Genomic DNA, 17,306 nt, shown 5'->3' on the forward strand with positions numbered 1-17,306 from the left:
TAGAAATATCAAAGCTTTTGGTCTTCAGTTCACATTTAGTGAACTTCACAGACTCCAGTTAATGCTGTATTCACATGAAATTCAGGTCAGACTCTATGTAGTGCACATCAGAGTTTGTCGTGAGACCACAGGGACCATGGGACCACTTGTCCATATCAAAGTCAAACAAACAAGTCGGAAGGCAGCAAACACTGGGCCTTGACAACAAGACATCAGCAGTAGCATGTTTACTTAGTCAATAGCTGGTGTAGAAAGAAAAGTAAGAACAATCTAGGTGGTAAAAACTAAAAAAAAAAAAAAAAAAGACAAATTTGGGTGATTTTCTTCTTCTTCCAGACTTTTTTCAGACTCTCCAAGGCTCAAGGTTACTAATGGTTTTGTTACTAAAATATAAAGGCAGCTAAAGGCTACATAAAGTTGAAGTGCTGAGGCCCACCGATACAATTTAGTGAATATGTTATTTGGTTGGCCTGTATCTGTATTTGGCTGAAAACAAAAGATCTGAAAAAGAAATCTATTCATATTTGTGACAAAAAAAAAAGAGCAGTGTTCTGCAGCATGATCTCTGGCTCAGGAGTCTCCCTGCTGCGGGCGAACCGTGATCGCTGTTCCTGGTCAAAGGGCTGGCCTACAGCGAGAGGCAGAGATAGAGCTGGTTAACATTTAACCACGCCAGTTTGTAAAGCAGCCCCAAGACAGTGAACCTTTGGAGTTTGATATGATGTGATTACAGAATCACCCCAGTGACACGTTGCCAAATTCAGCAGAATGAGGGTCTAAGTCTTCCGGGTGGTGATCTCTGAAATTGCTCAGGTAAGTTGCTTCTTAAATACCAAATTATGATATATAAGGAGCCTTGTCAGGTATAGTGGCAAGAAAAAGGCTGTGGCAGTTTTGAAAAAATGCTTTGCTCATACGTACAGCTCTGTTGCCTGCATTTACACACATTAATTTAACTAATTATTTAAGCTTAATTTTAGCAAAGATATTTCGATTTTAAGATTCAACAACACAAACTCTATTATGATAGTGTTTATCAGTGTTTACAATGCAGAAACAAATCATTTCATGTTGATTTCAACATGAAATATATTGACTATATATGCAACATGTGAATTTCAGTATAGTTGTGAGAAGGTCAGCTGTAACATAAACCCAGAGCTAATCACTGTTTCAATATGGTACTTCTCCAACATACAGTATTTGTTAAACATGACATACTGAACCTCACAGATGGTGTTTAACAGCAACACTGTGTACATGTGTGATTGGGGTGGGGGGTAAAGTGCATATGATATTGTTTTTGATTTATGGTCTTAAATACAGTGGCAGGCAGCAAACGTAACATGCAATTGAATCGCAATTACAAATATGATATTCCCTGCACTTGTGCTGCCATTTCAGTCCAGCAGAATGGCCTTCAGAACATGTTTATTTAGCTTCAGTCAACATGGGCTGAAAAGCAGCCATAGATCCAGGCATGATAAGCGCACATCTAGTTATCTTGTTTATGCAAACGGTAACCAGGCTGTCCAGAAGAGAGCAGTGGATGGACTGCAGACTAATGGAGACCTTTCCGTATACTGTCTTAAAACGCTCTCTTTAATGGATTCCTAATGTTCTGCCATCTCTCTTAAATCCCTGACGTTTGAGCTTCAAGAAAATCAACATTTGTGACCCTTCCTAAAGAGTTTTGATCTCATGCACTGGATTGAATTGAATTAAAGGCAGATTTGCCAACTGCAAAAGTGTGCAGTAATAGCATCTTGCTCGGTGAGTCATCTGTGACAAGTCCTTTCAGTCTAGATAAACTCTCTGTGCTTTGCACAAGCTACTGAATTTGCATAGGCGAACACATTAACGCTGTCATTGCTGTTGAGATGCATTGTAAAATTAATAAAAAGAAAACTACAAAAAATTCCAAAGAGCACACAGACTCCCAGGGGCATCTTGCACCTTTTTTAAGGTGGCACCAATAGTAGTCCTCACTTACTCGATGCAGTAGGCAAGATATATATATATATATGTATATATGTATATATATATATATATATATATATATATATATATATATATATATATATATATGCGCGCCAAATAAAGGCCAGCTTGTGTCCATCTTTTTTGAGCCAGAGACAATGATCATTGTACCACGGTATCAACGTTGCTGTCATGATTACATGCAGATACAGGCGAGCTTTTGAAAATGACTTATCACCTTTGACCCCTATTTTGCACTCACACTCCTCTGTTGTCTTCAACATCTCTCTTTGATCAAGTGAAGCTGAAAAAGACAGACAGATAGAAACTTCACTGATGATTTTAAAGACCCGTGGCCATGTGATTCAATCACGCTTGATAGCACTTTCATCTCAGAAGAAAGAACAATCACAAGGGAGATCTTGTTAATATTAGATTGAGGTAAATGGGGACTTTTGCTTAATTTTTGCTTCAAACTCCTGCTTGCCCCTCTTTTTTTCTCTTCGGAAAAAGACATAGCAATCTTGTGTCTCCAACGAGTCTCCAAAGGGAGCTCAACAAGTGTGCTCAGATTTGCTCAGTCTGCAAAATCATAGATTTTAATGTGAATTTAGTATGAACAAATGACAAAAAAAAGGATAATAATTATCAGAGCTGCTATTTACATACTTAGTTCAATAGTTTAGTTTTATTTATCCAAAGAAATCTCCCAAAAAAGACAGTTTGAAAAAGAAGATTATAGATATTTTGTCTTCTAAGCCACTATAATATATAATATATATATATATATCATATATATATATATATGATGACAGAATCTACATTTGTGTATGAAGAATCACTTTAGTCTCCTTTGCTCTGAGCTATGTATAGATCACTCTTCTGGTGTTATAATATAATTATGCTTTTATATTTTCTATATTACGATTGAGAGAAACAACCTGAAAAGAAAAGGTGTGAAATAAGGGTGGGACACAGATGTCCTCCAGTCTAAATGTATGTGACTCAATGATTGTCTGCTGGTTTGATTTGCTCTCTTCAGTTAATAATTACACCGCGGTCCTTGACCTGGAGGTGGGGGAAATGTTTTTCCCCCACTTTTTTGCCAATGCTGTCCAGCAGATAAAAAGCCAATATATACCCAAAGCTTTCTCATGCAGTTCAAACAGACTTTGATCAGACACACTGATTAAATTAAGATGACAGATGCCTACATTAAGACCAAATAATCATGTTTCTCCTCATCTAGGATTAGATCTTTGTGATAAATTATATAAATTAAGTAAAATAGCTCTTTTCTAATGGACTAGTGTTGTTCTAAAGAGCATTGTTAGGACATATGAATTTCTTACCTTTGAACCAGTCTGTGAGAAACATGTCTTGGCTTCTTATCATGTTCAGATTTAAAGTTGGAGTGTACTATCTTGGCCTGTAATTTATGTGTGTTTGAACTTTGGTTTAATTTCAGTGAGCACCCCTAATTTTGCTGATTTATTGCTGATAATCACTCACAATGGAAACCAATCAAAAATGCGGGGATGGACTGACTGGCATGCAGAAAGAGACTGCGCTGCGTGATCTGATCCAGCGCACAGGATATCAAATACACCAGGTAATAGTTACCACAGCCTCAGGTAACCAGACAGGTGCCACTGGGGCATTATGGAATACGAACACTTGCTTAATTTGACTCTTACTTTAGACAGAAATTTGGTGCCGCTAGACCATAAGATCCATTTCTTTGATGTTTTCATTACTGGAGATACATCTGTGTGGTTGTCTTCAGCGGTTTTTAGTTTGTAATATACTGGCACCATCATGTGGTGAAAATGGAAAAACTCCTACCTTTCCGTCTATGAAAAAAACAGCATACGTCTATGGATCAGTACAATGACGTGTCCATTCCTGAGGTCTACTGTATTGTAGTAGCATATGCATTTATGGTTTTACTTAGTCCACATCTCAATGTGCACGTTAATTTGTGATATATGAGAGAGTCATCACAGATGTTTTCTCCTTAGGAAAATGGCCAGAGGAGGTATGGTGGTCCACCTCCTGGCTGGGAAGGCCCACCTCCAGAGAGAGGTAGTGAGATTTTTGTGGGAAAGCTTCCTCGAGACCTCTTTGAGGATGAACTGGTGCCGCTCTGCGAAAAAGTAAGGGGAAGTGGATTTAAAATAAATCTGTTTCCAGAACAACAACAACAACAAAAATGTATTTGCTTTGAAATTTCAGTATTTTTTTTTTTTTACTGTATTTTTTTACTCTGGGATATAAACAGTCTTCCATAGATATTTCAGTGTGGAGTAGCCTTAAAATTGTTACACTTACCTGTCTTTGCAGTTTGGCAAAATTTATGAGGTACGGATGATGATGGACTTCAATGGCAACAATAGAGGCTATGCATTTGTTACCTTCTCCACAAAACAAGAGGCTAAGAATGCCATGAAACAGCTCAACAACTATGAAATCCGGTGAGTCATTGCTCAAACTAGACTCTTGTAGACAAAGCAAAACCGAAAAAAACTGATGGAAAATTCTTACATATCTTCACACAGGAATGGAAGACTTCTTGGTGTGTGTGCAAGTGTAGACAACTGTCGTCTGTTTGTGGGCGGTATTCCAAAGACCAAAAAGAGAGAAGAGATCCTGGTGGAGATGAAGAAGGTGACGGATGGTGTCATGGATGTAATAGTTTATCCAAGTGCTGCTGACAAGACCAAGAACCGAGGGTTTGCTTTTGTCGAGTATGAGAGCCATAGAGCTGCTGCCATGGCCAGGAGAAAACTTCTGCCAGGTAACATCCAATACAACAAATAATTTCAGCTACATCACATTATATACTATACCAATGGTCTTATCTAAAACCACTCACAGTCTGCTTCAAATGTACCGACATTTTTAAAAGCAATCAAAAATCAGTTTCCAGAGCCAGACAAGATTTTATTGATTTCCCACATGCTGAACTCATCTTGAGTTCAAAGATATTTAGTTCATTGCCCAAAGAAGATGAGTGAGAGATAAAAGACGAGCCACTGACATCTCTTTCCAGGGAGAATTCAGCTGTGGGGTCATCCTATTGCAGTAGACTGGGCTGAACCTGAAGTAGAGGTGGACGAGGACACCATGGCCACAGTGAAGATCCTCTATGTTCGCAATCTGATGTTGCCCACCACAGAGGAGACCATAGAGAAAGAGTTTAACAGCATCAAACCTGGTGAGCTAACAAAAGGTCTCTTTAATATTCTGGTCTCTGGATATGCCTCAGGTCACTCCTTCAGTGAAAGTCTTTTTTTTTTTTTTTTTTTTACTCTTTCTATCATATGCCAGGTGAAATTCGTAAACATAAGCACTTAGAAAAGTAATTGCGCAACAAGTCACATAATTAGAGGTATCATTCATGTTCATAAAAAGTCTGGATGGGTTATGCACCAAAGTTTACTTATAGGAATCCAAATCTGGCTTGTCTTCTTATGAGGTAAAACAAAGTTGATATTTTGAAGATTTTTTTTTTTTTTAAACAACACTGGACCCCACTGATTTCCACAGTATGGACAAAAAATACTCTGTTTCTCCATCTGAACTCTTAAGTAAATCATTTCATTGTTTTATAGGATTTTATTGAATTATTTACAGTGTTTACTAATTGACAGGTGCTGTCGAAAGGGTGAAGAAAATCCGGGATTATGCTTTTGTTCATTTCTCTCAAAGAGAGGATGCCATCAATGCCATGAACGCACTGAATGGAAAAGTAAGACGGCGTTCAATCTAATTAAAACTCACTTGAATCATTCTGAAATTACGCTGTATAAAAAAACTCTGATTTTCCTTCCAGGTCATTGATGGCTCTCCCATTGAGGTCACACTAGCCAAGCCTGTGGATAAGGACAGTTATGTTCGGTACACCCGAGGCACAGGGGGTCGTGGCGGGACTGTGCTCCAAGAAAACTATGCTTACACCGTAGGCCAGATGTACGACCCTTCAGCAGCCTACCTAGGAGCACCAATATTCTACGCCCCCCACGCTTACGCAGCCATCCCTAATCAGTTCCGCTTCCCCAGTACCAAAGGGCACATAAGTACCAGGGGACTGGTGCACTCTCCCTCTGTGAGAGGTGGGTAATCTGATTCACTTGTTCCAGAAATGGATATTTAAGGGTGTGACAATCATCTTCAAAGAAATCTCAATCAAGCTTGTGAAGTACAGTATCTGCTAAAATTTTTGTTGTTCTTACTGAATATATGAAATTGCTCTGATTATTGATGACCAAAAGATCCACTTCATATAATTAAGTATAAGAAAAAAATCAATGCAGACTAGGCCAGTGTACAGTTATTAAAGTCAACATGAAACACTTTTAACATATTTACATTCATAATGTGACAATTCTGTGAAGAAAAAAAAAGACTCGAGGGGGCGGGATCAGCCTCTTATCTCTCTTCCACTTTTCTTCCTCTTAGTTCTGATCTATCCTATTGTAACGAAGGTGAAAATTCTTAAAAGAAAAGATGCCAGTGGCTGAAATGATTTTTAAGGGGGTTTTGCGATGTTAGCTGAAAAGGAACATTGTTTCACAGTGAATTATTGTATTAAAAACAAATAATAAAAACCACTTTTGGAATAACATGCACTGATGAATGGTGCACAAACAGGGGCACAATTAATTAAATCGAGAACATTCTTATTTCATGTTGACTTTAATAGACTACAAATTACTTATGTAAAGGTATTTAATTATTGTTTTATAATGGCAATTCAACCATATGCTTCAGCCATTTCTTCATTTGCATGTGACCTTGAACACAATGTATTTTGCTATATTGTTCTTGAAAGTTTGCTTGTCCTATCTACAATTTGAATTTTTTTATCCATGCCTGCATATTACAGTCCAGTAAAAATATTTTAATATTCTGATGGGGTCCAAAAATCAAGTCTATCAAATGTATAAAAGAAATGATCTTGCATGAATCAGAGATGCAGCATCTGTAATGTGCTGGCTTGGAATGTATCTACATAATGATCAGTTTCTCTAAGCATTGATTGAAACCCAGGTGATTTCTGGTGATTTGATTCGACTTAATGCCTTCTTGCATTCCTAGAAATTTACATGAATGTACCTGTAGGGGCAGCGGGCGTACGTGGTTTGGGCGGGCGAGGATATCTCGCCTATGCAGGCATGGGTCGTGGCTGTGCCACGTACCAACTCAAGACAGACAAACGCCCCGATGACAAACTCTATGACCTTCTTCCTGGCATGGAGCTCACGCCCATGAACCCAGTCACTCTGAAGCCCCAAGGCATCAAACACGCCCCACAGGTACACTCATAGCCTCACTGAAAAGATCACTTGTGCATTTTAAAAGGAGGAATCTTTCAAAGAAACATTTTTCCAGGGATGATCTTGCCTGTTTTTGCAGATCTTGGAGGATATTTGCCAAAAGAATAACTGGGGACAACCGGTTTACCAGCTTCACTCTGCTATAGGACCAGATCAGAGGCAACTGTTCCTTTACAAAGTCACCATCCCTGCTCTGGCTACTCAATATCCAAATATGTATGTGGCAACTTCAACCTCGACAATACACACATCATCACAAAGCAAGAACACTTGCATTAACTGTGTCACAAAACCTAGAGAGCTGCCTAGATCAGTCATTCCCGACCACATTCCAGGAGGAACCAATAACACTCCAAAGTTTGCATGTTTCTTTAGTTAGACACTCCCATTTCTCTCTACAAATGCAATTTCTTTTCAACTTTTTATGTCATTTCCAGGAAGAAATTAGTATTATAGTGGTTTAATATATTTGCTTTGCTATCAGCAAAGCTCTCTCTGTTTTGCTGTAGATCGCTAAACCTTTATGCTGCCTCAGAAGTCTGTACCTTCATGCACAAACGCTGCCTGCAGAGTCAGTTGCCTAAGATTTCGGACGCGGCTTATGCGTTTTATGTGTATTTGCATTGCTTTGACCATTCTCTGTAGATCTCAACATCTTGCATGTCACGATTGGTCTGCATTTACTTTGAAAGGCATCCATCTACATTTAAAACTTTCGGAATGTATTACTAACACATTGTATTTTAACACAATATAATATCTGCTAAACGTTAGGGGTGTCAAACTCAGAGTATAGCTTCAACCTTAAAGGGATAGTTCACCCAAAAATGAAAATTCTGTTATTAATTACCCAACCTAATGTCATTCCAAACCCATAATAATCTTAATTGTTCATCTTCAGAACACAAATTAAGATATATTTTTGATGGAATCTGAGAGCTCTCTGACCCTCTTCTCCATTTTGGAGAGTACCCCAGAACGTAATCAGCATTGTTTAATAACTCTAATACTTAATAGATCTAATACGACTAATAATTGCAGAATAAATAATGTTATTATTGTTTTCTTTACGTAAAAAAAAGTATTTTTGAACCCCTGATGTCACTATTTTACAGATGTCCTTCCTATGTTTCTGTGCATTGATAGTATTAATATCATTGCTGTCTATGGAGGGTCAGAGAGCTCTCAGATTCCATCAAAAATATCTTAATTTGTGTTCCGAAGATGAATGAAGGACTTAAGGGTTTGGAATGACATGATTAATAACATACTTTTCATTTTTGAGTTAATTAACCCTTTAAATAAACGCACCTGATCCAGCTAATCAAATCCTTCAGGTTTATTTGAAAACTAAAGGTATGTGTGTTGGAGCAGGGTTGGAACATTTGAGTTTGAGTCCCTAGCTATAGATAATAATATAAAAGGTATATACAGTAAGTAGTTGTGATTGCCAGTCATGCCGTTAGAAATATGAGAATATGAGAAAGTAGAAATACGTGGACAGTCGGCGTGGATACAGTCCGTGCATTACACAAGAATAACCAATAACAGTCAGAGCTCAAATCTGTTATTTAAGAGGTTTCTTAGTTAGCACGGTGTCTGTGTAGACAGGTTCCAATGTAGCCATCAGAAATTTAATCAGCTAACAATGTTTTGGGACACAGCAATAAATTAGAACTTTTCAATCAGAGACGACATGTACCAATGCATGGTAGACACTGCACTTCCCAGCTTCTGTGAATGTAAACATAACATAACTCACCCCCTCACCTCTATTTTTAATACATGAATCTATTTTTAGAAATCTATACATTTTTCAACACAATATTTTACCTCTGATGTTCTCTGTATGTCCATTCAGACATCCGTTTACCCCCGCCAAGCTCTGTGCATCAATGGATGAGGCGAAGCTCCACGCGGCCGAACACACGCTGCAGATCCTCGGTGTTCAGACAGAGGGCGCTGACGCTTCCGCTGCTGCGGCCGTCGCTGCTGCATTCCCAGGTATGTGAGGTCTGTAAGACTGCTCCTTATTTCACTTCTGTTATTATTCCAATTCTGTTATTATGGAGTAAACACATACCTGAACAATTATTTTAGTCAGTTAATTACTCTGTAATATGACATGACATAATATGACATAATGTGGCATAAAGATATGTTTTAAACCTGAAATTCCCTGAAAAGAGAAAAATTAATACAACTATAATAATTATAATAGTAAATTATAATAAAAATTCAATTTCTCAGGGCTTCTGAGAAATTTCTCAGTTTTTATGAAGGCAAATGTATGAATGTTTAAGAACTTGTAAAAACTAATAAAAAAAAAAATAAAAAAAACATTAAGACCTGCAGAAACCCTGGTATTTATAGAAATATAGATACTCTGTTTCTACTCTGGATTAATTATCCAAAACCCATTCGTTTTTATTTCTTTATTCATGTCTTTTAAATTAAGTGGTCTTGTTATCTGATGCCCACATATGTGCATTCTAAGGTTAAGGAAACTATTTAAAAAATAAATAAATAACGCATACAGGTTTTCAACAGTTATTTTGACCCGAGTCCATTCATTTATTTTCACAGGTTATGCAATTGCCAGCACCACTGCTACCCAGCTGAAACAGGCTGTTTCTCTGGGTCAGGACCTCACTGCCTATGCAACCTACGAGGGTTATCCTGCCTTTGCTGTGGCAACCCGTGGGGATGCATATGGAGTCTTTTAAAACCTTTAACTAAGTCTCTGTAATGTCAATGTTCATCTGTTCCATGTATTCTGTCATGTCTATAGGTTATCAGTGATGGTATATATAGAGTTGTGAAAACATTATTTCTTCCCAGGTATTTTGAGCATTTTTGCGACATTGAAGAATATGAGTCATCTTTTGACTTAACTCAGGAAGAGGGTCGTCTGAAGGCTGCCAACAACTCAATCCCAAACGTTTCTAAAAATGTCACATTCTATGTTTTATTGCTGTTTTTAAGGCTTAAATTCCCTTGATTTGAACATTACTTGTGTCATAAATTGTGGTCATCCAGAATGTTCACCCTTTTTTATATATATATATATATATATATATATATATATATATATATATATATATATATATATATATATATATATATATATATCTATTGAAATTCAGGCTGGACCATTGTTCAATGCTGCCTGCTGCCTTTGAACGATTTCCTTTGACAATGAATCATTACAAATGAATGTAATTTCGAAGCACATATGCCTAGTAATATTCCATTGTGCTAGGTTTTATCCAGACATTTACTTTAGTAAGCTTTGGTATTGTATTTAAAGTGGTTTGTTTTTGTGTTGGTTTTCTTTCAGTATTCATGTTAACACCTAAGTACAGAGAGTTTCAACAGATGAAACCCATTCATACTCTTTTGTATGTATCTGCATGTTTTAGGATCATTTTAGATATGGTTGACACTTTGTATCTGGTTCGTTTATTAGTAGTTTTGCTATATTTTATGAGATAGTTGCAGGCTTGATACTATTTTCCCACTTGATACATTTTCTAAGTGGAGAATGGAAGAGCATTGTTTAAAAACACATGGACACATTTTTGTTAAATATGGAGATGCCTTAAAGGTGACAGTATTAATGTTTGTGTAGCACTTAGAACTTATTTTTATACCTGACTTCGAACTCTGTTTGGAGGAACTTTGTTATTCGATCATAGAGTTTTTGAGATTATTTATTGCCTAAGTGATCGGCATCAGATCTGGAGGGAGAATTGGAAGGGCATCATCAGGACAATAAAAAAAGCTGAGATCTTCATAGTGCTACAAAGAAAGAGAATTGTGAAAATATAATTCTAATAAATCAACTAACCATTAATAAATCAAATTTACTTCTTGACAAGTCTCCCGACTTTTTTTTTTTTTTTTTTTTTTTGCACGTTTTAAAAGATCATGAAACCCTAAAACACATTTTTGAAATAATAAGCATATGTAGAGGTCGCACATTCTGTAGTTCCCCTTCAGGAACTGGAGCTGCATTGAGATGCTTTGGGAACACCTTTAGCGTGACCACACTCTGAATCACATGTGTAATGAGTCCAATGAATGGGGAGACGCCACAGATGGGCTGACGTAGCGATGGGAACGCTATAAAAGCACGTGCAGTGGAAACAGTGGGAGCTTCTGTCATTCAGTGAAGTGCTCTGTGTGTATGTGTTTTATTTACCATTGTCTCCTACAACTTAAGAATGCCAAGTCAAACACTAAGACATATAAGGGCGGTGATAAAGGCAAACACCAGTTTAAGCTGTGTGTTCCTCCCTGCCTTTGATACATAACGGGTGGGGATACACACTGCCTTTGTGTTGTTTGCCTTGGAGCGGAACATGCTGAGTCAGCTCTCAATGGGACTGACTGTCCTCACTGTGAGCGCCTCTCGCTGCAGACACACTCTTCGAGGAGGGAGCCCTATAGGCAGCGTTCCTCACAGCTCAGGCCCCGCTGCTGCAGAGGCAGAGAGGCAGCGACAGTCTTGGGGATCGCAAATGGATCTGGATTTATATCTGGATCTGGATCTGGATATATACACACACACACACACATTTCAAAAAAAAAAAAAATTCAATGTAATTAAAAAATATTTAGGTTACTCCTGTGATGCAAAGCTGAAATTTCAGAAGACATTTCTTTAGTTTTCAGTGTGTTACATTCTGTGTTTGTTTACATGATAGTGTTAGTTGTTACGTACTGCTGTGTGCTATTTCTCTGTCTCTCCATGTGTTACTGCTGCTCAACCAGGTGCAGAGGAGAGAAAGGTGATCACTCGCACCTGCTGCTTATTACTGTTCAGAGACGGCAAGCTCAAAAGCTGTTCAACATGCCTCCCACACTGAAGCTCGATTTCCAGCAGGGATGGACTGGGACTAAAAAAGGCCCTGGACTTTGACTAGGCCCGGCCCAAAGCAATCGGCATGCGTAAACTCGACAACAACAACAATAACTCCTGGCATGAGTGTCACAAGACTTTAATTGTGGCTCATGATACCATACCATCCAAATGATAGCAATAGCACAGATGTTGACTAGATGTTGAGCTGGAGTGGGTGTCTTTCTCTGGTTTAAGCTCAACCTGAATAAACAACGATGGAATGGATTTATTTTATTTTTTGTTAAACAGGTTTTATTCCAAGATAGCATGGAATAGTTTATATAATATGCTGTTATAACAGCATATTATACAATCTATTCCATCATGTCTTAAAATGAATATATTACTTAATAATCTTAATTTATGCAGTAATTAATTAATCTTACTGCACATAATAATACCACATCTAAATGAAAATACACCATTACAAATGTAACTTCTGTATTCAAAATCTTCAAAGTTTGTAAGCATATTAGCTACTGCATGTGACATTTTACAGCTAAAATGTTGAAATTTAGCTGTTTTAACTACTGTAATCATTAAAAATGTAGCAACCTGAATATCACTTCCTAACATCATCCCTAGCAAGTACCTCTCTTTCTCCTCTCATGTTCCATGCATGGATCTGGATCTGCCTGTGGAACCCGCTCATCTTTCTGTTCCTCATCATCACAGGTGGTATGTTGCTTCATAGCTGTCTGGCTCACTTCTTCACTGCTGCTAATATTTAACTGCGAGGTGATGCTGCTGGAAAATATTTCTATATATTTCAGTTAGTTTGGGACATTTAGCGGCTTCAGTATCTAAATTCCGCTTTTTTCTCTCTCTCTCTCGCCTTCTCAGCCCCACCCTTTTTCCGTTTTTTTTTTTTTTACCCGCGGCCGCGTTATGCATATTGTTTGTTTGTTTCTATGATTCTTCTATCTAATGTTAACGTCTTTGCTGTTCATGTCTTATTACTCTTCCACTTCTTATTCTTCTTACTTGGCAGCCAAGGCCAGTGCAGCTGGCATCCAACTTAAAGGTGTATTGCTGCCACCTACAGTACTGGGGTGTAAAACAGATTAGCGGAGAAAAAAAAGGGGGGGGATGACTGCGTGTGGTGGGTGGTGGGCCGGCCCGCAGGCCGTCCTGGAGTACCGGCCGTTCTGTGATTCTCCAGATCCCAGATCACACAGATGGCCAGTCCGCCCCTGATTTCCAGAATGCTGTACCTCTCGCCTGCCCTGTGTTGCTCTTATTGTTGTGTCGGAGATTGACATTGTGTAAAACGTACTCAAAATATAGCTTATTGTAATTTATACATTTATTTTATTAAAAAGTTTTTATTAAAAATCCCAGGAATCATAATAGTAAAATGTGTGGCACATGCTGATGTTAAATCACAATAAAATGGCATATAAACACTGCAGTATTGGAAATAAACTATATGTAAACCCAGTCACTAACAAGTGAAAATATGCCAGAAATGATCATAAGGAGAAAATCTTTTATTATATATGCGATCTCTTTGTACTAATTTTAAGTCTCTCCGATTTTTTAAAATCTATATTTTATCTAGAAATTTGATTTAATCATTCCAAAAAAAAAAAAAAAAAAAAAAACGGTCAAATGGATTGGTGTACATACTGAACATACTGAAATCAAATAATAACTAGAATTAAAAGTTAGTGAACTAACTTTGATGTTGGCTTGGCCGTCTTGGCCATGGGGCAAAAGAGCCACAGTACTTGTGTGCTCAACATTCTTGAGTTGCCCTGCTGCAAAAAAATAAAAATAATAATACCATAAAAAATACACCTGCAACAGTCTTTTTCCATGGTCCCTTGCTGTTTTCTTTTTTTAATAAGAACAGCTAAGACAGGGTTGTCTAGCTGAATGCGAAATAAGTCATGCAAAAACCATAATCTCTTAATACCATTCAATTTGATCTTATTTTAACAATACTGACAGCATATTTAAGTTATCACACATTACTGAAAAATTAAAGAAGGGACACTATATATAGTATACTTCGGCGAGTCAAGAGCTAAACAAAAAGTCCTGTTTCATTACAAAATACTGTAACAAAAAGGACATCGCATTGTTTTGATATGGATTACTTTATCACAGAATATTTGTTCGGCAGCACTAGTTTAGTCAGTGGCGGTTCTACATTGAAATACACCCTGGGCGAGACCCCTTTCGAGCGCCCCCCAAACCCCCCCCCCCCCCCCGCAACACACACACAAAAAAAACTAGCAAACAAAGTTCTGCACAAACAGCAATATTTTATTATAACAACTGTTTTCATATGATGTGAGATCATTGCATGCATGTTTCCAATTTGCCATTCCTGCACTTGTTAAATTGATGTTCCTCTTGGAGAACAATTTGCAGCAGAAGCAAAAGAGGCTGTTGTTCTTAATTGAAGAAATCAGCCAACTTCTTGCCATCTTTTCACCACTTACTAATGTCTTATTAAAATATTAGTGGTGGCAACTTCTCCCATTACTCTCATTCCTACGGAAAACAAAGCCAGGTGGCACTTTACTTGGTCCTCTGTGAACCAGCTCAGTCCGAATCCAGTCAGTCAGATGTGAGGGCCAGTGGGGCTCAGTGGGGGTTCAGCTCCAGGCATTTCTATCAGACAGCATATTGACATATTATTCAAAACACATAGCAGTGAAAAAACACAGTCCTACTCATAAATTATCAGAAATATTAAAATTACATTAAATTGCAGTTGTCTTGTAGCCCACACACACACACATACACACACACACGATATGCACACCTGAAAGCTCATGCTGGGTAGAAGTAGAGGCAAAGAGGTCTTCATCCTCAATATCAGATATTTGTGGAGACATATGTGTAGCGGAGGAGGTGGTTGGCTCATCCTGACCAGTGGCAGAGGATGCTCCAAAATATTTTAGAAGTGCCCCTGAAATTGCAATTTAACTTCATTTGAAATCAAAAGACCATAGGATAATGTTTTATAAAGCTAAAACAGCCTAGGGTCAAATTAACTCAAAACATAATAGAAGGGTTACATAAACATGCTCTTACACACTAAATGTCTGTCATTACACGCTATATCCTCCTAGACCCGGAAAATAAAAACATTTATTCATTTCATTTTTCCCCCCATGTCATCACATTGTTTAGAGCATAGAAACAAATAGTAAAAAAAAATACATTGAAATATATTTTATTCACGTTATGCTATGGTCACTGGGACTCAGTTGTTTAAAAAAATAAAATGACTTTAAATTATATGTATAGGCAAAAACAAAAACTTTTTGGGTTTCATGATATTTTTCAACCAAAATTTGTATATCAATCTAACTTTCATGGAGGTGCCATTAGGTTACTGCCTCAAATTATACGCATGACACACTTTTAGTTATGACTTGTAAAACTATACTTAGGAAACAATACTTAGCATACTGTGTAGCAAATAAAATGCCCTTGGTTATTTACAGGGCCTAATGTTAAACCAACTGATGGAAATGATAACTGAACTTTTAACAGTTTTATTGCAAAGCACAATATTATAAATTAGATCTCATGATTGAGTTGAAACCAAATTATTGTTGTATAAGCATAGCAAGCATCATAGCAAAAAGGTTAACAAAGAGTTATACCCACCACCAATTAACATTAGCCCTTCATTCATGAAATGGATACTGTAATCATACAGAGACAATAGTTGCATACCTATCTGTTGCTCGTTTCTCCTCTTCTTCTTTTCTTTTTTTTCGAAATTGGGCACCTGGCTTTGACCTTTTCTTCTCCATCTCTGTTTATTTGGCACTCGACAATCAACAGATTTCCCACCCTCCACCTGTCACTCAGGACCAGAAGTCAAGACTAAACCAATTCACCTTGATGACTGCATAATCGTTTTGTATTACCTTGTTTCATTTGCAGGAACTATAGGCCTGTATTATAACATTATGAATGAAATGTGCGTTATTTGGAAGAAAGTCGAGGTGTGTGACTGACTTTAGCCTATTATTAATTATATTACTAGTGTGGATCCCCCGTCCCCGTCCACCCCCGCCCTGTCCGTTCCATTTAAGAGAGACCCAGAGGTGAAATGTCGCACGCGCCTCTCGCCCCACTCCCTTACACTTCTCTCACAACACAAAGCTTCAGTGGATATTTTCAGCAAGCAGGGGCGCCGGCAGCTGCAGGGAGCGCCAATTTGCCAATTCCACACACAGTGAAATGATATAAATGGCGAAAAACCGCTTCGCGACACAGATGATTTTTTGTTTATCTGCTCGTGCTGCCGCCCCCAATGTGTCACGAAAAAATGACGCCCCGGGCGGCTGCCCGGTTCGCCCGTGCCTAAAACCGCTACTGAGTTTAGTTTAAAAGTAGACATGTCAAGCTTTCTATAGATATATCTCTCATGTCTCTTCGTTGAGTATTCATGGAGTTACAGTTCATTTTAATGACGTGTTTGTAAATGACGATCAGAGCAGACAAAGGCTGCAGACAGCACACCTTGTTTGTTATCTTTATTTTATAAGTGCACAAAGTTTTGTTGGTATTATGTTTGTATCCAAAAAAAAAAAAAGTAGACCCTTTACAGATTCGATTGATGTATTGCTCTTATCTGTACGATTAAAACTGAAAGTGTAATTTAAGTAATTGTTGGGGTTATCAGGAGAAAATGACTCAAAACGTGTATATGCGTTAATCGACTCCAGGGTTAAAAGGCTGTCTTTTTTTCCTTCCAGTATTCATAAGGTGTATCACGCTGTCAAATTATATTTCATTTTGCACACATAAACAGCTCAAAAACACCTGAATTCTGCTCTTGTTGTGTTCTAATGGGTGGATTAGTGCATTTGATGTGATATTATTTTTGGAAGCTCTTAAAAATTGCTGATGAAGCGCTCATTTCTCTCTCGTCTTTCTCCCTGTTCTTTGGTCAGAGACATAACTTATTAATGAGATCTGACCCGGTAATAATAACATATGTTGGTTTAGCTTGTCAGTGTGAATGAAATGTGTAGCCTATTTATTTGTCCGAAACGCGGCTGTCATGTGACTTGTTTCCCCCTTAGTGATGTCAAATATTGCATTTT

The 17,306-nt window shown here is 37.8% G+C and overlaps 1 protein-coding gene and 1 long non-coding RNA gene across 5 annotated transcripts; one reads left to right on the forward strand and one right to left on the reverse strand.

Moving 5' to 3' along the window:
• Positions 1 to 671: 671 nt before the first annotated feature.
• Positions 672 to 11,196, forward strand: a1cf (apobec1 complementation factor). 4 transcript variants are annotated; one of them, XM_026277222.1, is made up of 12 exons: positions 672 to 813; positions 3,449 to 3,592; positions 4,002 to 4,136; positions 4,324 to 4,454; positions 4,539 to 4,777; positions 5,033 to 5,197; positions 5,634 to 5,731; positions 5,816 to 6,095; positions 7,081 to 7,298; positions 7,399 to 7,535; positions 9,181 to 9,323; positions 9,906 to 11,196. In XM_026277222.1, exons 2-12 carry the CDS (start codon positions 3,494 to 3,496, stop codon positions 10,043 to 10,045), a joined length of 1,785 nt encoding a protein of 594 aa, XP_026133007.1. In that variant the 5' UTR covers positions 672 to 813; positions 3,449 to 3,493; the 3' UTR covers positions 10,046 to 11,196. The 4 variants fall into 4 exon arrangements, with proteins under 4 accessions (XP_026133007.1, XP_026133009.1, XP_026133010.1 ...); XM_026277224.1 differs by having other exon boundaries at positions 7,105 to 7,298; XM_026277225.1 differs by having other exon boundaries at positions 9,181 to 9,332; positions 9,906 to 10,042.
• Positions 11,197 to 14,478: 3,282 nt separating this feature from the next.
• Positions 14,479 to 15,087, reverse strand: LOC113112243 (uncharacterized). Its single transcript, XR_003293405.1, has 2 exons — positions 15,002 to 15,087; positions 14,479 to 14,847 (listed from the first exon to the last, which is right to left on the reverse strand). It is a non-coding gene; the product is annotated as an uncharacterized LOC113112243 (long non-coding RNA).
• Positions 15,088 to 17,306: the final 2,219 nt, after the last annotated feature.

This window comes from Carassius auratus, chromosome 12 (genome assembly GCF_003368295.1).
Source record: "Carassius auratus strain Wakin chromosome 12, ASM336829v1, whole genome shotgun sequence".
Taxonomy (NCBI): Eukaryota; Metazoa; Chordata; class Actinopteri; order Cypriniformes; family Cyprinidae; genus Carassius; species Carassius auratus.

Bases quoted from the DNA above. Each gene is read 5' to 3' on its own strand.
- a1cf (XM_026277222.1), top strand. From the start codon at position 3,494: ATGGAAACCAATCAAAAATGCGGGGATGGACTGACTGGCATGCAGAAA. The intron at 3,593-4,001 runs GTAATAGTTACC...TTTTCTCCTTAG, and splicing joins CAGGATATCAAATACACCAG to GAAAATGGCCAGAGGAGGTA. The intron at 7,299-7,398 runs GTACACTCATAG...CTGTTTTTGCAG, and splicing joins GCATCAAACACGCCCCACAG to ATCTTGGAGGATATTTGCCA.